Source organism: Sinocyclocheilus anshuiensis, unplaced genomic scaffold, assembly GCF_001515605.1.
Source record: "Sinocyclocheilus anshuiensis isolate Anshui unplaced genomic scaffold, SAMN03320099.WGS_v1.1 scaffold735, whole genome shotgun sequence".
NCBI lineage: Eukaryota > Metazoa > Chordata > Actinopteri > Cypriniformes > Cyprinidae > Sinocyclocheilus > Sinocyclocheilus anshuiensis.
In genome coordinates, this window is record NW_015548245.1 from 1645695 (window position 1) to 1668961 (window position 23267).

The following is a 23267-nucleotide window of genomic DNA, read 5'->3' on the forward strand; positions in this document are numbered from 1 at the left end:
CTGATGAAATGGCGCATGTTGCGTTCCCAGATGAACGTTATAATAAACCCAAACTCACAACAACATGCAGAGATGGAGTTTGAGATGCTCCACACAAGCAAATGATAACAGTTCCTGTGGAACTACTGTGAACAGAGCCGCTGTGTGACGCACGTATTTAACTTACACGCATGTAAATAATTAAAGCGCATATTATTATTTAATTCAATCGTAGCGTTTGTGAATTCACAATTATGCTTAATTATGATTTTTAAATGGGTTTAATATATCACGCAGCCTTGGGAAACAGTCTAATAATGTGTTTTATGGATTCTCTGAATAAAATCGACAAATCGCGACAGCCCTACAATAAGCCTTTTGCCTGCTTAATTTCGACAAAAGTTTCCACACCTTAAGTTTTTATCATTTGATGACAGTATAATTTATATTTAGTCACTATTTATAATCGAATAAAATCGACAAATCGCGACAGCCCTACAATAAACAATGGACCGTTTTTGCCTGCTTAATTTCGACAAAAGTTTCCACACCTTAAGTTTTTATCATTTGATGACAGTATAATTTATATTTAGTCACTATTTATAATGGTATATTCATTCGTTTTAATTTTACTCTGACCAAAATTGCATTTTGTCATTTTCATTGACAAATGAAATACTTCTATTTTTAAAATACTGATTGTCATCGTCTTCGTTATCATTGACAAAATAGAACAATTTCATTGATTTGAGTGTTAATTTGGTTGTCACTCCTATAAACAGTGTTGGGGTAGTTGGGAGTTATGTAATCAGATTACTTTTTTCAAGTAACTAGTAAAGTATTGCCTTACTTTTTCATTTACAACAAAATATCTGAGTTATGTTTTCAAATAAGTAACACCAGTTACTTTTTTCTCATGCATTGACTGACAGCTCTCCTGTCCCTGTGTTGAGAGAAATCTGGAGTAAGTGCAGATGAGTTGCTCTGGGTAAACATGATGGCATGATGCTTACTGTAGTTCAAGACTAAATGTGAACATGCGTTTACTCATCTCACTTGCACAAAACAGATTCAGTATTCCTCAAAATGAATAAAAACAGTGAAATGCAAACTCAGAATATTCTGCAAAGCTCCAATAGCTAAATGTTAAATAACACAAATGTCCTTTATGTATTTAATCCCATTTTATTTACCAATTTCTTTGCTGCTGACCTTTGATGATCCAATTCAACTGAACTCAGTATGTACAGAATCACTCAGAATAGGAGTGACTCCATATTCAGTAGAGGACCTCTTCATGCCACTTCAAGCTTGCAGATGCGTTTTGTGCATAAACAACAGCAGCATTATTAGAAGACTCTTCAGATACAACCTCAGCGACATCAAATTATGTTCAGCAGGGCACATCAGCTGAGACAAGCAGGAGATGGAATGGGAAAATGAAAGAAGGGGAGAAGAGGCGGGAACAATAAGGACCGTTGATGTGCCTAGCAGCCTGAAGCCTACAGCATGGAGAAGCTTCAACCATTAACTGTGTGTCAGACTCTCCAGGCACTAACAATAGCACAGACACTCTTCTTTTTCTCTCTCTTGCTCTTTTCCCCTTGTTTCTTCCATATTTCATATTCATAGGGAGAATATGAAATATGGGCTCTTGTCCCTCACACCAAACTCTTGAATATTGTAGTTTTGTTTTGGCATCAAACCTATTAATAGGCATGTTTAATGTGCGATTCTCAGTTATTTATGCAAATCTTAGGATGCGTGTGACACCGACAGGCTGTAATCTTTTCATTGTGCTGAGGTACGTCAAGACGGGGATATTATTGGAATGCCGGGTTGTTCAATGTCAGGATTATTTTAGGATTTTCGTTGCTAGGATGAAGTTTAGTGCCTTTCCAGCTGAAATCTGACCTGAAATTGTAGGTTTTAAGTGTTTGAGGATTATGTGCCCGTAAGCGCTTTGAATTGTCTCTTTTTCGTTTCTTGACTTCTTGGGTCTAAAAAAAGATTTTTGAAACCGCTTGCAGGTAAGAAAAAAAAAAACTAGTATTTTGACATAGTGTCAACTCTTATTTCTATGATTCATTTGTGTTTTCAGACGCCATAATCCCTGGGTGTAGGATTTTCAGCTGTTTTCAGCTATAGTGATTTTGTGCAGTGAGATTTTTTGGCTCAGTGATGTCAAATGTTGGCACATCAGATTTGTTTTTAACATTTCTACCTGAAATGTGTTGTAGTTTAACAAGGGAAAGATCTGGTGTCATAAGAGTGCTGTCAAGTGACAAACTAAAAGTAACAACACAACTAATTTAACTACAGTTTTCATTAAAGTGACTCTAGTTCAGCCGTTTAAAAACGGTGTCACTTTTCCACTAATGACCACTAATGATTCATTCCAGTGAATTGCTTCAGTTGGTTTGTGTAAATTTTGTGCCTGAAAAGTATGACTCTGATTAAATTATAAATTATATTATGTGATATAATTTATCCTTTATTATCATATATTATTTAAATATATAACAGTACATTTACACATATTGTGTGTCATATTTTTTATATTATATATTTAAATAATACATTATATAATTTAAATATTCCATATTTAAGTTATATAAAATATTTTATGCATTTAAAATATATTGCCACTTAAGTAGCTTCAGGCAATTTATAGTTCAGCTTGCAGCTAAAAAGAATAACTCAACTGTGGATTAAATAACTTAAAATTATGAGAAGCTTGTAGCTTGGCATGCTTAAAGGAATAGTTTTCCAAAAAATGAACATTTGCTGAAAATGTACTCAACCTCAGGCCATCCAAGATGTAGATGAGTTTGTTTGTTTCTTCATGGGAACAGATTTGTGGAAATTTAGCCTTACATCACTTGCTCACCAATGGATCCTCTGCAGTGAATGGGTGCCGTCAGAATGAGAGTCCAAACAGCTGATAAAAACATCACAATAATCTAGAAGTAATTGACACAACTCCAGTCCATCAGTTAATGTCTTGTGAAGCAAAACGTTGTGTGTTTGTAAGAAACAAATACATCAAGACATTTTAAATTTATATAATTGTTTTCAGCTAAAATACGAGTCCTCTGTCCATAATATTGTTTTCTCCAGTAAAAATGCTGCATTATCTGAATCAGGAGAGAAATTTCCTTCAAATGCAAATTAACAGACTCACAAACATGGTCCCCATATGAAAATGTAGTAGTTCAACTCGATAAAGTGCATTAGCAGAACCTGAGAAATTGAACTTCTAAAAATCCACGTGCTTAGCTTACACTACATGCCTTATTTCATAGCCGCATGCTAACGTTAGCTTCAAATTACACGAACTATCGTCACACTGCAGAGGATCCATTGGTGAGCAAGTGATGTAATGCTAAATTTAGACATCTGTTCCTATATAATCTGTACTCATCAACACTGATAAAAATGTTCTGCTTGATTTACTTAAAACATATGATGAATTTTTTTGCATAAATTTATTATGTAGATCAAACAAGACTAGTCTTTGTAAAAACTACTTAATTTTTCTGTCTGTTGAAAGAATGTTTACACATAAAGTAAACTCACTGGAGGAAGCGTTACTATGGATTATGGATTCATATTTTGGCCAGAAGCAAAGGTTTAAAGTTAAAAACATCTTGATGGATTTGTTTATTACAAACATGCAGCTTTTCTTTTCACATGATGTTAATCAAACATAGTCCCTATATGAAACAGTAATTGTGTAACTTGAGAAAGTACATTGAAAGAACCTCAGAAAGCGCACTGTAAGTCTTTAACAGAGGGACCGAACTCAAACCCTCTACCTTCAACAATGTCTGTATGGCTTTTAGGCCAGTAAGCTGACTTTGAGAATGTGGACTTTTTTGGTTTCATAAATAAGGCCCATTAGGTAGGTGCAAGCATGGGCTACACTGGGGATACCAAAAAGGACCTCTGTTCCCTCAATGGCTATTCCTGCTTGCTTCTTGTGACCTCCTTCCCTGGCTTTGTTGACCACAAAGATGTTGAGCACAAATGAAGTGAGGTCCTCTTGGATGGCTGCAGCATCATCGTCATCACAAACCTGTGAAACATACCAGAGAGAATTAAACCTAATTTTTGTTTGCTAATGTAAAGAATGCATATAGGTCTTTACTCTCCATCTAAACAGAAATCTGGGTGGGATTACGTGGTTGCTGTGGTAAATTTGAATTTGAATATATTTATGTATACTTTGTGCCTGAAAGTCACTCAAAGAGTGTGCTGTGTGTTGTCGGGATCTGGGTGGGATTAAGTGGTTGCTGTGGTAGTTTTGAGCAGTGTTGTGATTTAAGCCAAGAAATGTGTGTGCGCATCAGAAATTTATAAACAATAACTATCTTGTGTGAATTGAAAAATATTTCTGTGGAGAGAGCTGTGTATACATAAATCAAGAAATGTAACATTTACATCCACCCAGATTAATTTTTTTCAGTGAACATCTTGGAGTACATTTTAAGCAAATTTTCATTTTTTAGTGAACTTTTCCTTTACGTTTCCAATCAATGATCTTGTTATTGGTTATTAGAAGCATTAAACAGAACTGAATCTTTATTACAGTCTCCTTGATTTGATTAAGATTCAAAAGCATCGTTTGATGGCTCAACCTTCCAACCTTTTGGCGAACAATTGAACTTGCTAACTAATTATGCCACAGCAGAAGTGGACAAATGTTTGAATTTGATCCCCTAAACCCAGTTTTGCGAATTCCTACAAACTCTCTCTGCTTTTCTCCAGCAAATGCTGAGTGCTATCAGAATTTGTTCCACTGCAGCGCAAGTTACGTCATCCCACCGGTGGTAAACGGCAACTCCAGCCTTCCTCAGCTTCATTCTTCCAGCAGCATTAAATCACTGCTTGCTCTGTGGCAGTAGATTGCTGTGGTCCACAGGGATGCAGAGTTATCTGTGTTGCGGTAGAAATAGGCCTCGGCTTCCCAAGGTGCACACTCAGCTTACCTCCACAGTAATTGCAACCTCACATTCAGTGAATGATGAGCACTGTTTGACCTCCAAGGCTCAGATTCTGGTGTCATGTATAAACTTCATTGCAAGAACCATGATAAACTTATTTAGAGATGTGAAAATCTGTAATTCGCCTCAGAATGCTGTGCGTTTGTGCCTTTTCTCGTATTTGCAGAGCGCTTGTTTGTATTGTGACTAATTGTAGCGTTTAATTTACTTAATGATGCACCACCCACAGCGGTTTTATTCACAGCAATAGTTACTGTAGAGCAATGCGGTGAAACTGGGACAGCTTAAATGCAGAAAATCTGGTATAATGTTGATTTCTAAATGTTGGTTGATTTATGTGTCATCGAGTGTAGTTTCCAAACTCTGTATTCTGTATGAATATTTCAAGCTTCAACCGTGATAACAGGAAGGACATGGACCACTTACAAAAACATCTAAAAAAAATTAATAGAAACATTTGTAATGTTCCAGAAATGGAAGTCCCACCTTTCCGTTAAAAGAGCCAAATGCGTTTCTCAGAAAGTTTGTTTGCATGTACATTAACTGGACGCATGTATTTAGCATGATTTGATCATTTTAGTGCTGATTTGAAATATACTATCAAAACATAATCCTGAAAAACTTTTCTGGGGAATTGAGTCTTCCGACTGTACATAGAAAACAGGTTGGCCATTAAGATTTTATTTATTAGCTAAATGTAAATATGTAAATGAGCAGAACGGGAAAGATTGTGAAAGTTAGCTTTAGAATGTTAAGCTACTTATTAGTAGCCTATTACAACACAGTGAAACTTAAAGGGATTGTTCACCCAAAGAAATGAAAATTCGGTCCTCATTTACTCATTCTCAAGTTCTCATTTCTTCTATTGAACACAAAGAAGTAAGAAGATATTTTCTGGTCTCCATTGACTTCCATAGTAATTTGTGCACCATGCTGTGGAAGCCAATGGGGACCAACTGATAAATAATGGCAGAATTTTCATTTTTGGGTGAAGTATCCCTTTAAATAGTGTGTAAATAAAGGGGAAAGGGAATCTGATCCACTTATTGAAAATAAGTAAGAGAAATCTGTAGGAATATAATAGTGCATTTAAATGGTTACAAAAGATTGTATTTACAAGTTGAACGCCACCACAATGTCAAAATTACGAGTGGGAAACTTTTCTTTTAGCCACGAGTTTCAGTGAGAATTGTGAACACAATGGATGCAACGTTTGTTTTGACGATCAATTTGTTCAAAATGAATTAATTATTTTTTTTTGTCAATAAAACTTACATGTATAAAATATGATAGTCTTGTACAATTATGATGTATATAATAATTCAGTTTACATCTCCTCATTCTTTAGTCATCATTTTGAAGTAGAGTTAAAAAAATCGTAGTGTTTTTTTAGAAAAGGAGAATAACCATCTCGCTTCAACCCAACTGATTTTAACGTACCCGATGTCATAATTACAACTTTCCGACTCGTAAATATAAACTTCCCAGAAGGACTTTCAGTTAAAAGAGCAAGCTGTCTTTCTAAGAGTTTGCTTGCTCTAGAATGTGCATGCGCATTAACTGAAAGGTTGCAAGCAGTAAACTGTTAAAATAAAGCTTAAAAAATAACATTATTTAAGCTAAAAAGCCACATTGCTACATCCCTACATTGAAAATGCTTTGAGGCATTTTCAAGATGGCCGCAGAGTGACCGACTTACCATAAAAGGCCAGACCACAGTTTGCCTTTACAAACTATTGTGAAAGTTCAGGGGGTGTTAACAGAATATCACCCTGCAGCAGCAGTGGGCACGAGGTTCAGTAGTAGATTCAGTAGTAGTATTGCTGAAATTCTTGTAACACTTTCTTCCTTCAAGAGATTTATTTGTGCAGGCCAGCCACTATAATTTTTATCTATTGTTTTCAAGTGTGAAGATCTCAGAGGGTTTGATTGGGTCTTACTGCGATGAAGTCTTCAAGCATTTCTCCCTTAACAAGGGCCTCGGCGTAGCATCATAAACAGCTTGTTTATGAGAGAAGGGAGACTGTACACTTAAGAGTTGAGGCGGTGAAGCACTGTATTAGTATTTTATTTTCCTAGAGACTGTCCCTCATGGCCACGGACTGTGTTTTTGAGAGATAGCATCTGAATAAAAAAAGATCACATTTTAATGGTTCGGCATCTGCTTTGGAGGTCAGTCGCTCCTCTTGCTGTTAAATCTGGTAATTTTTACTAGCAGACTTGTTTTTGTTTCTGTTAGGTTCAGTACATAGTGTGTTTGTGGGTTAGTGCTTGTTGCTCAAACGAGTGACTCATGAGTTGACTCATTTGGGAGTCTTTTTGATTGATTCCTCAAAAAAGCTGTGCAGATCAGTTGCTGTTTGGTAGAAGTTGCGATATAGGCACTTGATGTATCGAAGCTCTTTTGTAATCAAGTGTTTCTCATGACAAATGACTATTATCCACTTATATTGTTTGTAGTGTTGATCGTCTGTGCAGTCATTTCCATCTCAAGATGAGCTCTGTTCAGGGTCCACTGAGACCGCAAACAGTGCGTGGACCTAAGTGAGAAAGTCATGGAGAAATAGAAAGAGACGGAATTGGGGAAGAAGGAACTATTTTAAGCTTGCTGTGTAATTAATCATAAGCCAACGGCACGAAACAGAAAAGGCTTTTAACTGCTATTGCTTTCATCCCTGTTCCATTGTTTTCTTAGTTGTGGTTGTTTATCCTCCCTCCTACTCGTTCACCACACGTAAAAAGTCACTTTATGCGTCTTGATTGATCAGATCACTACACTGAAAGAAAAATTGGTGTAGAAACAATTTTCACTCAGAAATTGCTAGTAAATTTCACAAGTAATTACAAAGAAACAGCAAGTAACATTAAATTAAATATGACATTTTGAAGTAGAAATACTGAAATAGTATTTTATTGAAAACATACTCCAGTAATTTTATTTACACTTTTACATGCATCTGTTTAAACTTGCAAAATCGATTTATTATTATTATTATTAGTAGTAGTATTTTCTTTTTTTAATTATAAATTTATTTTCACCTTTGTCACATTTTACTGTTTTTATTTTCATTATTTTTAAGTTAATGTATTTATAATTTTATTGTCACTTTATCATTTTACTGTTTTAATAACATTCCAAATTGTATTTTATTTTCATTTTGCCACTTTTGTGCTATTTTTTATTTTATTTAAATTAATTTTTAATTTAACTAATTCTTTTTTATTTTTGTCACAGTATTTAATTATTGTTTTCATTATTTTCTCTTTATTGACAGAAACAGTTTTATTACTGTTTTATAAACAGTTTAATTATTATTATTACCATCATTATTATTATATTTAATCATCATTCAATCAATATATTTTTTTACTATTTTATAAAAAATTTATTGTTTGTTATTTTTATTATTTCTTTATTTTGTTTCTGTTTTTAATTATTGTTTTTATCGTTTTCATTGTCACTTTTTATTAACAGAAACAGGGATTTTAATTATTATTATTATTATCATCAATTTATTTATTATTTTAATATTTGACACTTTTACTATTTTTTATTTCTTTTGATTCTTTTTTTTCATGGTTTTTAACTATTGTTTTTTATCATTCTCATTGCCACTTTTTATTGACAGAAATAGCACAGGGATAAAAGCGAGTGGGAATGGGAACAGAAAACAGCAGATTCGATACGGTATATCTTAATGTGTCTTGATCAATCATATAACTATCTGATTGGGTGTGCACATTCCATTTACACTTGGAAAATGGATCTAGATCCAATCTGCTAATCTGCAAATCTTTCCCGTAAGTGTTCTTCTTGTCCTATTTTGACTTAGTATTCGAGTGTCTAGGTTACTCTGTCCACGATTGCTTGCTGACTTGTGCATTGCAAAACTCCTAAATTTTCCATTCTAGCATAATTCAGTTTGGGATGAGTAAAGCTTACACATGTGGCCTGAATAACCAGATGCATTTACGCCTCAAACCACCTACTGAGGTATTTCCACATTATCCACAGCTTAACGAAGCGATCTCCGTCGGGACTAGCGATCTGTGCAGGAAATGGCCTATGTCGTGACTAATTGTTTGGGACCTGAATGTCTTTTTCCCCTGCACCGTTCCCAGCTTAGCGACAAGAGCTCTCCATCCTCTCAGAAAACGATCCGTTTGATGGGATTTGGGATGAAAAAGCTCTCGAGTGGGCGCTGAAGAGTTCATTTCATCACGATGATGACGAGGAGTCCTTGAACTCTGTCGCTCTCGTGGAGTTGTGTGCAAGAGGAGTCTCCGGTCCGGGCGGCATTCATTAAAATTGGTCAATGTGGATCTTTATGTCATCGTACCCCGTGTGGAGAATTCACAATAGCCCAGCTGCCTCTCGCTGAGCCAAGCCGGCTTTGAGAGCTCATGAGAGAGCGGGGGAATGTTTATCCGCTCTTTCTCGCTATGAAGCAGCAGTCACTCATGTGTCATATACTTGCCAATCTCAGCCATCCAGCTGGGGGTTTCTGCTGTCTGTTGTCTTTGGACTAAAAGAACAATTGACTGCAAAACGGGAAATATTCACTGTGTCCGACTTTCAAAGTTTGTCCTTCATGGAGTTCTTTGTCTGTCGTTTTTGTGTATATGTGGATTTGATGTAGTTTTGGTTTCATTTTTGTCACTTAGCAATGTGGGCGAGGCCTTGAGCCAGTTTCAAAAATGAATAATGTATGTATAAAACGAAATGGGTTTGATACGTTTTGATGTCTGCTGTCAACCACCCTGTTGAAAAGACCAGCACTTGTTGTGTTTTGGAATCTGGTTTGCTAGTGTCAATCAAACCAAGCTTCTTATTTTATATTATTTTTCACATTTTCCCCTGGTTTCACAGACAAGGCTTAAGCCTAAAATACATGTCTAGGCTGTTTTAACTGAAAGAAACGTGCACTGACATATTTTAAATATGTAAGTGTCATTGATTTGTCTCAAGATGCACTCCAGTAATGTTTTTTTTTTCTAAGGCACATTTATAAAAGCTATTTAAATGCATTTTAATTGAACTATGGCTTAATCCTGGCTAATCTAAGTCCTGTTTGTGAAAACAGGCCGTACTATATGAATATTATAATAATTTATAATATACATTATAAATATTGTTCTAATCTATTTTCTATGTATTTACATTTATATTTAGAACCTTAAAGTAGTTTCTTGTTGGACAAAAAGGAAGTTATAAATTTATAGTAATTTATAGTAATAATAACAATTATATATATGTATATATATAATATACTATATATATATATATATATATATATATATATTAATGTCCAGAATGGTTTCATTGACAAAAAGGGCAACAAACAAGGTCATACATATTCAAAATTTAGAAATATATTATTATTATTATTATTATTAATATTCTTCATAATATATATTAATTTATATTTATAATTTGTCATTTGTGACTAATGTTTTATAACAATGTTCATTATAATTATATTCATAATGTTTCTTGTTACATTATTTAAATATTTAATGTACATCTCTACGTTTGTAATGTATTTATATTATTTATAACCTGGTTTCATTTTGTTGCCGTTAAAACACAGTTTTTAAGTACCACAAAGCAAAACTGAAAAGTTTCAAATATTGTAAATACACTGGAAAAAATTTGATCTGATACAATACATAAAAACACATTTATCAATACATTTCAATATGATTCAAGCAATTTATTAGTTTATTATTTTATTTTATTTATTTGTTTATTTTTTATTAAGTGCTAGCAGCACTGACAATCATAATCCAGCCTGAACCAGCATGGGATTTCACACTGATTTTTTCAGCATGGTGAGCTGAGCTGAATGCTGTCTGGAAATACAAATAAATAGAAGACAAATGCAACAGCAATAGAGTAGCTACAGAGCACAACTGCAAACCTTGCCTTTAATCTGCTTTGATACTTTGCTTGTGTATCATTGCATGTGTATGTTTTGTTTTCTTAAGGGAATGTGTGCTTCAAGAAAGATTCGTTAGAGGAGAGAAATAAAACAAGCTGTCAAAACAGACAAGAAACAGTACAGTTAATTTCTATCGAAGAGCCTGTAACAAAGTACAACTCGATAAGATGTGGGAAGTCGAATGCACACTGTGTGTGTTGCGAGGCCGTGTTGCGATTTATCTCCCCTGCTGTAAATAATTGCGAGTTTGGAATTATACCGGAGGAGACATGGTGTGTTTGATGCACTGTCAGATTGCATTTCGTGGCTGGAAACGGATTATAAAGCAGCACTTAATCAATTTCCAGTGCAAGTCGTATGCCGACGTCCTTGTAAAGGTTCCCTGTCTGTAAGTTGATGTAATTATGACTTAATCTGTGAAATTTTTCCATACATCACCACACCCCAAAACATTTCACCGTACAGGTTTTTCAAGAGTCGTAGCTCACGGAAATAAAGTGTGTTTATGACCTGAGAACGGTATGGTAATGTGCAATAAAAATAGACAAAAGTGTGCACCGCTACTCTAGGCGATGATCGGATAATTTATGAAGGCCGGGGATCATCAGAGGCGGACATAGTGAATCGCATTGTCCTTCCCTGCGGAGCATCTGTCATGATGAACGGGGGATGACATCAAACTTGTGCTTAATAATCATAATAATTATTATTATTATTATTATTATAGAAGATCAACACATTTTCACAATTAAACATGCAAATATATTGCATTTTTTTAAATATTTAAAATCATTTTATAATATATATTTTAAAAGGGTGTACAGGTAAATCATTTTGGCTCTAGGGGGTTCAGCTGACTGCAAACCCCTGGTGTAGTCGATATGAGTAGCTCTGCAGGGGAAGATGGTTTACAGAAGCAGAGAGACCTGACTGCAAACTGCGAGGTGGCATGTATGGGAAGTGGCTGCATGATCTGACAGGGCTGCACACAGCTCATTCTTCTCTGTCAGACAAGAACAGGAACAGGTGAAGGGAGAGCTGCGCTGGAGGTTGGAAGGGTTTCGAGAAAATGAGAGCACACTCTGAACAGGAGGACAAGGCTACGCTGTAGAGAAAAAAGGAGCGAGGAATAAAGAGGTAGAAAAGAGGAATAATATATATGGAGTAGCTGGAACTGTAATCACTTGAAGAGAGAATGAAATGACAGTCTTCAGAAAGCAGTTAACATCCATAATGTGTTGTATTTCTGAGTGATAATGTAGGATGGAGTTTTATCCTCCTGAATTGGACTGAATAATGAAAAGTGGACGTTGTTATTATCAGTAATATTACTGTTACTCATACATAGGAGTAGTGGTTTTTCAAGATTTTTGACAAATAGATGATAAAACTGGCAGAAAAGCCCCTAGAAACCACTCATAACTAGTATCATGGCAATAAGTTTTGTAGATGTTTTAGAAGCTTGCTTTACAGGTGCATCTCAATAAATTAGAATGTCGTGGAAAAGTTCATTTATTTCAGATGACATCAAACTTGTGCTAATCTCTCACCTTGTTGAAAGTCATATGCTCAGGTTTCTCTACGTTTTCAGTCTGAAAAGTGGAAGATTTTTGGTCGTGTTTAATGAAAGAGGCCCAAACTTGGGTTGGGTGCACATACATGCTGCATTATATGCAAACATTGAGCCTTGGTGCTCATATGGGAAATTTAGGTTCAAATCTGGCTATAAATCGTGATTGGTCTTTTCGTTCTCTCTCTACAACAGAAGATGATCCCTGCCTGACCAACCCGTGCCTGCATGGTGGGAGCTGTTTGACCGAGGGGGAGGGTTACAGTTGTCTTTGCCCTCAGGGCTATTCGGGAGAGAGCTGCGAGATTGGTAAGTGAAGGGCAAGGACATTTGAAGGAGCCCACTGCAGCTCTAGAAGTGCACTCGAATTTATGCAGACGGCCAAAATTGGATATAAAACTAATGCAAGCATTTCTTCTGAGTGTTATGCCTTTGACCCTTTATGTAAAACCAATGAATACGATTATTAGCACGATGAAGACTTACAATGTCCGCCAAAATGTTATTTAGTGTCTCGATCAGATGCTATCGGTTTTTTGTTTCCCAATCAGAGATTGTAAAGGAACTGTAGATTTGGGAATTTGTAATAAAAATCCCAGTGCCAAGGTAAATAAAATTAATTTACTAAAAAAATATCATATTTTAAATTATTATTATTATAGAAGATCAACAAATGTTCACACTTAAACATGCAAATGCATTTTTATTAAACTTAATATACTAAAATAGCATATTTTGAAAAAAAAATATTATTATTGTTAATGTTTTTAATTATATTTTTATTTTACATTTTGTCACTTTTTACAGTTTTTATTTTTAAATGTTATTTTAGTTTTAGATTTTTATTTATTTTAATAACAATAATTTATATTATTATTATTATTATTATTATTATTATTATTATTATTATGTGTTGTTTATGTTGCTGTTAGTAATTAAATTAATCATTTATATTATTAGTAAATTATTTTGTATTAGAAATAACAAATAGTAATAATAATAATAATAACAACAATAATAATAATTATTACAATTATGGAAGATCAACAAATTTTCACAATTAAGCATGCAAATATGTTACATTTTTTATTAAACTTCATAAACTCAAATAGCATATTTTGAAAAAAGCTATTATTATTATTATTGTTGTTGTTGTTATTATTATTGTTAAAGTTTTTTAATTAGAGTTGAATTACTGAAATAAATGAACTTTTCCACGACATTCTAATTTATTGAGATGCACCTGTATATGTCATTGTCAAATTGGCTGATAACCCAAATTTAGTGGCTTATGAAATTGATGTGCGAAATGAAATGATGTATCGATGCTAAATGAAATGACGAATCAAAATTATTCTGGTAAATATGTTATGATGGGTTTACAGATGAAACACATCAAATTCTGTGCAAAGTGGATAAACGGTGTAGAAGAGGACGAGTTTGAAAAGTATATTTTCCCAAAAATTCAAAATAGCAGTAACATTTTAAAACCGACAATGACCAACAGATTCAAAGGAGATATCAAAGAATTGATTCTAGCTCACACGGTTCCAGAGTAATTAGCGAAACGCTAAATCTGATCATTATAGCGCCACCTAGTGTCTGACAAATGTACGTAGAGAATGGGTGGGATTTGAAACCATCCTACCTACTGTAGTTTCCTCAATTACAATCTTTGAAAACCAGTTTTAGGGCAGAAAAATAAGAAATGATGAGGACAAAATCTGTGCATATGTATTTATCTCTCTTAATATTTAACGTTTACTTTTTAGTTGTAAAACTTGCACTGCTTTTGTGCTCATCTAATGACCATTATAAGCCAAACAGACAACTGAGGCCATAATAAGGTGTCATTCCGGAGAGGCGTCTGGATGTCAAAGGTCCCAGCTGTGACATGGTGGAGAGGTCAAAGGTTAGCAAAGCTGCATTATCCCGGGTCTCTTGATCAATTTTTTCACAAGCCAGCTGCAGAGTCGATATGTGAATTATGCTAAACTACAACAAACAGTCAATCTGTCGCTAGCACTTGTGTTAGTAAGCATTACAGTGTGGTGTTAACAGGCGTGTTTGCTAATAACACTTCTATGGATTTGATTCACAGACATATTTTATACTATTCTGCACAGCCTTAGGGATTCATTTCAGATTTTTGACGCAAATGGCTTTCGGAAGAAAACAATTAATGTTTATGTAATTCCGACACTTTTGGACGTTGAAAGTTCCTTGGGGTGATTTAGTAATTGGCTGCTCCTGTGGAGCATTCTCCGTTACTGGTGTGTGTAATATTAATTACAGCCAAAGGCAGAAGGTTAATTGCATATTACTGCAAACTCTTGACCACATTTTGTACTACCCTAACACTTGATCTCTGCAGTTAACGTGTTCTCAGACAAAAGAAGGATGAATTATGTAGAGAAAATGTTCTTTGATTCCCTTTTTTGTATTCATATTCATTAGCGCTGCTTGCTAAGACTAGCCTTGCCCTGCTATGTTGCAAGCATGACTGTTTATGCTCCAAACATGAATAATACTTTACCTCAGATTGGATGGTTTATTGAGAGAAGGTTTAGTTTGGCAAGAATTTGGGCAGCATAAAAACTTGGTGGAGAATGTGGGCATGAATCCCATAGACTTATATTGAACAAGGAAAACTGAGCTATATCTAGAATCCATAATATCACAGACACTTGGGAGTGGGCTCTTTTGGGCTTAGGCCTGTAGCAACCACCCTAGAAACCACATAGCAACACCCTAGCAGCCACATTGCATGCCTTCGCAAACACTACAATCACTTTCTATCTATCTTGGGAACAAAATGTGTAGTGTAGTTACATGACACTGCAACACAATATCCTTGGACTCCGTCCTTTGGGACTCAGGTTGTGCTCAAGAGGCATTTAGGATCCTTGCATAATGTATTAACTGCACATCTGCCGAGCAATTGAAACATTTATGAGAAAGAGCAAAGATGCTCACTGCAGGGACAAGATCACTTTCTTCAGACGCACCACATGCCAACATCAGCCAGACGAGGCTGTCCATCAGTCTCCACGGGGCTCCCACTCCAGGAGATACATGAGCTGGATTGAGACACATTCTGAGTTTAGTGATGTTCAGTAATTTAAGGAACGCTTGAATAGTTCACACGTTCATTGGAGACACAAAATGGTGCAGAAATACCTTGACGGGTTTGGATTGCTATCTGTAAATGTTCTCAAGCAAGAGACAACTCTAAACATCCTCTTTCTGGCTCTAAAAAAGTTACAATGGACACAAAATGCATTTACAGTTGACTTCAAATTAATATTCTAGGTTCAAAATACACTTTTATTGACAACAACTTTGACTTTGTCCTTTGACTGCGAGGCATTCCTGATGGTTTTTGAACAAAAAAAAAACATAAAGCTATTAGTTTAATTATTCCATACAAAAATGTGCATTATTTGAGCTGTATAATGTAAATATAATTTGAATATGCTATTTGCATATTGTTGTTTTTAGCAGCTTTGCTTGGATATTATTGTCTCAGTAACTATTAAGATTATGGTGAGCATCTCTCTACTTCAGTTTCTACATTTCAGAGTGAAAGGTCCATGCTCTAAACCACAAATCAGCTTAGATCAACAAATGAGTGTGGAGGATACTCAATGAGTCAAGGGGTCACAACTGCTGCAAATGGGGATTGGGAGGTCGCTCAGTGCATTAAAGGGGTCATATGATGCGATTTCCATTTTTCCTTTCTCTTGAAGGAAAGTGAAGTGTTACAAGCTCTTGGTGCATAAAGAAGATCTGTAAAGTTGCAAAGACTAAAGTCTCAAATCCAAAGAGATATTCTTTATAAAAGTTAAGTCAACCACGCCCTTCTAAAACGGCTCGTTCTAACACGCTCCCACATGTCTATGTCACAATGTGGGAAGATTTGCATAACGCCGCCCAAATGTTCACGCAAAGAAAGAAGGCGTTCAGCCTTCAGGGGAAGTAGATGATGTTTCTGTCAAAGCTGAATAGCGCAAATAGAGTTTTACAGTCCAGATGTAATGCAGTCAGACCAAAACTCACCCGTATGATTCAGTACTCATTCACTTTGTTGCAAGCAATCAATATGTGTAGTCTGAGAAGCAATTTAATCTCATCCAATCATATACTTGAAAGGGTTATTTTTCCATTGGCTAGATCTGGATCCTTACAATACACCATATATATTATATATAATTTAGCAACATCATATGACCCCTTCAAAACAACTGAGAAGCCAAATATAAATGCTGGCCGTCATATTTATTCAGCCTTCAGGGGAAGTAGATGATGTTTCTGTGAAAGCTGAATAGCGCAAATAGAGTTTTACAATTGTAATGCTCAATATGGAGGCCAAGAACCACCCGACACGAAGCCTCCGTGGAGTGCATTAAAATCATTTAATGCACAGCTAGCCGTGCATTATCACGCTTGCCAGCATTGACAAGTTAAAGCTGTTAATGATGTTTGCAGATCACATTTATTTGAATGAATTGTAGCATTTGTTTCAATTAATTATCGGTCGGATATACCACACCACCCCTTTACCTATCTCTCAGTCTCTCTTTTTCACTCTACTCCTCCATTCTCAATTTCAGTGCTGCTCCCTCGACCCTTGTCCCCTCTGGCCTGTTGTTATTTGCCAGAAAGGCTGTATGAAAATTGCAATGCACTTCCAAAATGGAGTGAAAGCAGCCCTTTTGGTCCCCCAAGCCTTTTTCTCCAGTAATACATTGCATTTGCTTCCACCAGACTACCATATATTTTCTCCACCCTTAACCTGGAATGCATTTCCTCCACGGCCTTGTTTGGTCCCTCTACACATATTGCAAACACACAGGAATTATTGCTATTAATAGTATGTAATTTCTATTAAGCTACTTTTTTGAGTTTTTAATAATTAACCGAAAAAATTAAAAGTTTAAATATTATTATCACTGTTAAGATTTTTTATTAATTTAAATTAATAAATGTAAATGTAACTGAATAATAGGGATGCACCGATACCGATACTGGTATCGGTAGCGGGCCCGATACTGGTCTCCTGTACTCGTCCTCGTACTCGTTAAAATGCCCCGATACCAAACGCCGATACCACACAGCATGTGATAAGCGCCATATTCAAACAAAGAAACACCAACAACAGACAGCAGAAAGGAGTTAAGGATGTCTACTATGAAGTATATGTATGTAATTAATATAATGTTAAACATTCAGTATTAACGCCTGTATAGCTGGGGCGAGTACTGGAAAAAGTGGTATCGGTGCATCCCTACTTAATAATAATAATTACTTATATACTTGTTACTTATATAATATAATTACTTATATAATTATTAAGCATGATTCTGACTTTTTTCTCACAATTGTGAATTAATATCTCTGAACAAAGACAGAATTGTGAGATATTGCAATTACTTTTAAAAAGTTTTTTTATCCTGTGAAAACAAGAGTCCTTATTATACTGTGTATATTTTATCTTTGTTAATAAATTATTTTATAAACTTCATATTTTTCCCTGTTTATTTCTTTATTTTTTAATGGATGGATGGATTGATCAATCGATTAAAAATTCAAATTCATCATTCAGATGTAAATATGGTGTCTACTTTAAGTGTAACAAAGGGTTGCTGATGGGTTTATGTTGTTTATATTTGTTAAATGTAATTTTATGTGTTATATTTATTAAAATTGTGTAAAATATTAAAATTGACATTTATGTAATTTATAATATTTATTTATTATTATATACAAAACAAAATAAACCCTTCAGCAGCCCTCTGTTGCACTGATATCAGGCTCCATAATTGCATGTAAAAGATGAATGAAGTTTGCCCTATCAATATTTTTGCCCTACAACCCTAGAGAGCAACTTTCTTCTGGGACGTTTCCCGAGAGGAAACTCAGCCCACTGCAGCATCTCGCACATCGGTGCACCTGTTGATTGATGGCTATGTGGGCAAGCCAATCCCCCTGTGCACGGCTGCTCTTTATGCCGGATGATCGCCCCGCCCGCCACCAGTGGCTCATTAAATCATCCCTTGGCACATTCCATCCTGCATGGAAAAGTGATCAACAAATCATTGACAATCATTCTTCATTTGCTGACAAGTACCCCAACGCGAACGGGCTGTGTGGATCCCTGCACCCTCGGGTTGTCGGAAAGGACCGGCATGCACAAACAACCTCAGGTCCATCTGCTCCGTCAGACTAATGTTGGCAAAGACAAGTAGAGGGCGGTCCGGTTGGCAGCCCAACGTGACAGCAGGGGGTGGAGCAAAAGAAAACACAGATCTGGAGATTAACGAGTTTGGCTCAGCATGCGATCACAGAAGTTGTATACACCTGCTGTCCATAAAGTCCTGGACTGCCACATTGTTACAGTTTACAGCAGCTAAAGCCAAGCTTTTACAGTTCCATACTGAAACTCGTCACCCTATTATTTTTCAAGTCGGCAACAAAAATCCAAACTAGTCAGATGCAATAAATCTACATTTGGGGATTGTAACTGGTGAACCTCTGTTTTTTTAAGGCTCACACCAATATCTAGAGAACAGAGAGTTTTTCCAATTATTTATTATTTGTGTGTAATAAAAAAAAAATATATATATATTTACTAAAATAATTTGAAAACCAGTTTGAAAGAAATAAGTTGACCTTTACTAAAAACTAAAATAAAGGAAATATAAAATATGGAAACATTAAACTGTAAACAGTTTACATACAATTATAAAAATATTATACCCAATTATTCTTTAAATATGAACTTCTTTATTCTGTTCTTTAGTCCTATTATAGTACATTTTTTACAAATACATTTAAAGAAAACATTTTAAATAAAGACTGCAACCAACAATGCAGAACAACATTTATCATCCTATTACAGTAAATTTTTCACAAATAAAGAAATAGTTAAAAACATAAATTAAAAAGAAAGTAAGTGTACCCAACTGTCACAATTCACTCGGGGAGCAAGGAACAAGGAGTACTTGAATAACACAGTCTTTAATAATCCACAGGAAAACCAAGAACAAGGAGGACATTCAACAAGTAGACCCGACATACAAGAACTGAAAGGACTAGGGCTTTTAAAGGCAAGATAATTGGGGAGGAACGAGACACACCTGGAATCAAATTAACACAATCAACATGAGGAAGAAACTGGGTCACCGTGGCAAAAACACACACAATAGTTCATAATCCTGACATAACGCCCCCTCCCGGAAAGTGCGTCGTCGTACCGTAGCAACAACAGAGGGAGGCGTGGGTGGGAACTTGGGAGGAGGTTCCAGAGGAGGATGGATATCCGGGAAGTGCAGAGCATTTTTTTATTATTATTTATTGTGTATAAAAAACATATTTACTAAATTTGAAAAACAATTCAACTTGATATTAAAAATTCTAACAAAATATAAATAAAATAAAAAATAAAATAAAGTATAAAAGCTTTTATACTAATACTATTTTATATCAACAACTATTATATTCTGTAGTCCTATTATAGTACTTTTTCACAAATAAAGAATTTGTAAATAATAATAATAATAATTACGATTAATTTAGCTATGAATAATTAAACACTAAAATTGAATAAAATATGGAATATAAATATGAACTATAAAAAAAAATATGAATTAATTTTTTTAAATACAAAAACATGATACAATAAATCATTTTTAGATGTCAACCTAGTTTTATAGTCCTATTATAGTACCAAAAGTAAACAATATAATGAACAGTGCATTAAGTAATCTAGTAAGTTGTGAATGTGAAATTTCGGCCAATAAGATATGAATCATATAGTGTTTGCCTTTTTATTATTAGACAAGACAGTTAAGATAGGATACAAATGAGGATGGAGAGCTAGAATAAAATATAACCAAACAAGAAAACGTGAAACAGAGGCTTTAAATGTGTGCAGGCAGTTTGAGTGTTGTAGTGTAGTGTGTACTTGGCTGAATGCTCCACTGGTGAGGGGATGAAATGATGTGTGCTGGCCTGTGATTGGATGCTGATTCAGCGGTGTCAGTCATCGTCCATGTGACGCTCCTCCGCAGTAGGATGGGAACAGAATTTATAAAGCCCAGTCATTTACTGTACATTTGGGGACAAATTGATTTCCTATGAAGTCAGTGTCTGGATTTTGGAGCCCCTTATCGCTGTGGCAGGCAGATGGACGTGTTGTCCTGGGAATGAGTTCTGGAAATGAATTATGGAGGATGGGGTGTGGGGTCTCTTATCTCAGCTTCATCGGCACGGCTATCACATGAATGTGTGCCAGTGCTTTGAGCTTTGACACCACTCTGATTAAACCACAAACACTTACCACTGATGTCCATGCAGAAGAACAGAGATGTTAATACCAATGCTAAAGAATCTATCTATCTATCTATCTATCTATCTATCTATCTATCTATCTATCCATCAATCCATCTGTCTGTCTGTCTACCAGTCCATCTATCTATCTGTATGTCTGTCTGTCTGTCTGTCTGTCTATCCAACTGTCTATCTATTCCTCTATCTGTCTATCTGTCTGTCTCTTTGTTTATCTGTCCATCTGTCTGTCTATCTTTCTATGTAACTTCTGTCTGTCAATCCATCTGTCTTTCTATCCATTCTGTCTGTCTGACTGTCCGTCAATCAATCTGTCTGTCTATCCGTCTATTCTGACTGTCCATCAATCGATCTGTCTGTCTGTCTTTCTGTCTAACCATCTGTCTGTCTATCCATCTATCTGTATGTCTGTCTGTCAGTTCATCTGTCCATCTGTCTACCTGTCTATCCATCTGTCTGTCTGTCTATCTATCCATCTGTTTGTCTGTCTGTCCATCTGTCTGTCTTTCTGTCTGTCTGTCTATCTGTCTAACATCAGTCTGTCTTTCCATCTATCCGTCTATCTGTCTCTCTGTCTGTCTGTCTGTATATCAATTTATCTGTCTGTCTTTCTATCCATCTGTCTGTCCATCAATCCATCTGTCTGTCTGTCTACTGTTTAACTGTCTGTCTATCTATCTGTCTATCTGTCTATCCATCTATCCGTCTGTTTGTCTGTCTATCCATCTCTCTTATCTGTGTCTGTCTGTCTATAACTGTTTTTTTTTTATTATTATTTTTCGCTTTTAGCTTAGTAACATGCTAATATCAATTTCTATCAGAGTCATTTGAGATGTACGTGTGTGTGTGTGTGTGTGATTAACATGTAAAAGTCGTGTGAGCACGGAGCACTGTATTAACCAGCGGAAGCGAGTGTTAGATAAGAAAGTTATGCAAAATGTGCAGCGCTGCGGGACCCCCGGGAGTAGGATTGAAAAACTTTGTGCTACACGGCTTCCTTGATCCTATTCTTCTGATCCAGGATTCATCTGTCTGCTGGTATCTGATTGATTTTGAGGGAAGTAAGAGGTGACTTTTTTTGCTCGCACAGTCTCTATTTATATCCCAGTTAGACATCAATATCTGATCTCGCGCATTGATTAGAGCTTCGTTGGGTTTTCAAAGTGCGTTGTGAAGATTCCCCACCTGGAGAAATATGGCAGATCTCCTCATTCCCGCATGATCCCCCAAGCTGTGTGGATTGCATCACAGCCAGGGTTAGAGGGGGTTTACAAAATCTATCCTCGGCTACGTAAGCCCTCAGGCCGTCGAGAGTATCTGATCTGGTCGGGGGGAAATCTTCAGCACTGTATCTCACTCCATTCCTCTTGCGTTTCTCTTTTTGCTACATTGCGCTCCTCTGTTCCTTCCTCTCCCGCCACACACTCTCTCTCTCTCGTTCTCTGTTTGAAGACAGCTTTGAGAGCAAGTTTGACCTCCCCACACCAGAGAGAGAACAGAGGCGCTGTCAGATCTGAGGAGCAACAGTTTGAAATGTTGTGACACCTCTGCTCATTAGCTTCTGCAACGCTCCCAGAGTTGTTGTACTAGCCCTGTCAGCAGTGGCTTGGACACTGCCTGACTTCAGCTCACTAAAATGCTGCCCCTAGCTGAAACCCAGCACTTTAGACTCAACCCAGACCATCACAATAAATCATCCAGCTGTTTTCCTCCAAACTTCAATTTGATTTGGAAGTACACATGGCAGATGTGTCTAAGGATTGAAAATACTTTGACTTGATTAGACACAAGCGTTGTCTATCTTTATATTTGTCTATATCTATCTATCTATCATTATATCTGTCATTCTAGCTATTTATCATTCTGTATGTCTGTATGTATGTCTGTCTGTCATTCTATCATTGTCTGTCTGTTGTTCTATCTATCTATCTATCTATCTATCTATCTATCTATCTATCTATCTGTGTATCTGTGTGTGTGTCTGTCTGTCTGTCTGTCTGTCTGTCTGTCAGTCTGTCTGCCGTTCTGTCATTCTATCATTCTATCTGTCTGTCTGTTGTACTATCTATTATTCTGTCTGTCTGTCGTCTATCTAGCATTCTTTCTGTCTGTCTGTCGTTCGATCTATCTGTATATCTATCTGTCTGTCTGTTGTAATATCTATCACTCTGTCTGTCTGTCATCCTATCTATCATTCTTTCTGTCTGTCGTTCGCATCTGTATATCTATCTGTCTGTCTGTCTGTATGTCTGTCGTTCTTTTATTCTATATGTCTGTCTTATCATTGTGTCTGTCTGTTGTTTTATATTTCTGTCTGTCTGTCATACTGTCTATCATTCTGTCTGTTGTTCTATCTATCATTCTATCATTGTCTATCTATCTATCTATCTATCTATCTATCTATCTATCTATCTATCATCT

At 35.8% G+C, this 23267-nt stretch overlaps 1 protein-coding gene across 1 annotated transcript in view; it reads left to right on the top strand.

The window, feature by feature from the left end:
• Positions 1-23267, top strand: part of ncanb (neurocan b) — a 141316-nt gene that overhangs the window by 87856 nt on the left and 30193 nt on the right. Inside the window, exon 10 of the mRNA XM_016442689.1 lies at positions 12693-12806. Within this exon, the coding sequence (XP_016298175.1) occupies positions 12693-12806 (114 nt within the window). The remainder of the gene's footprint in view (positions 1-12692; positions 12807-23267) is intronic.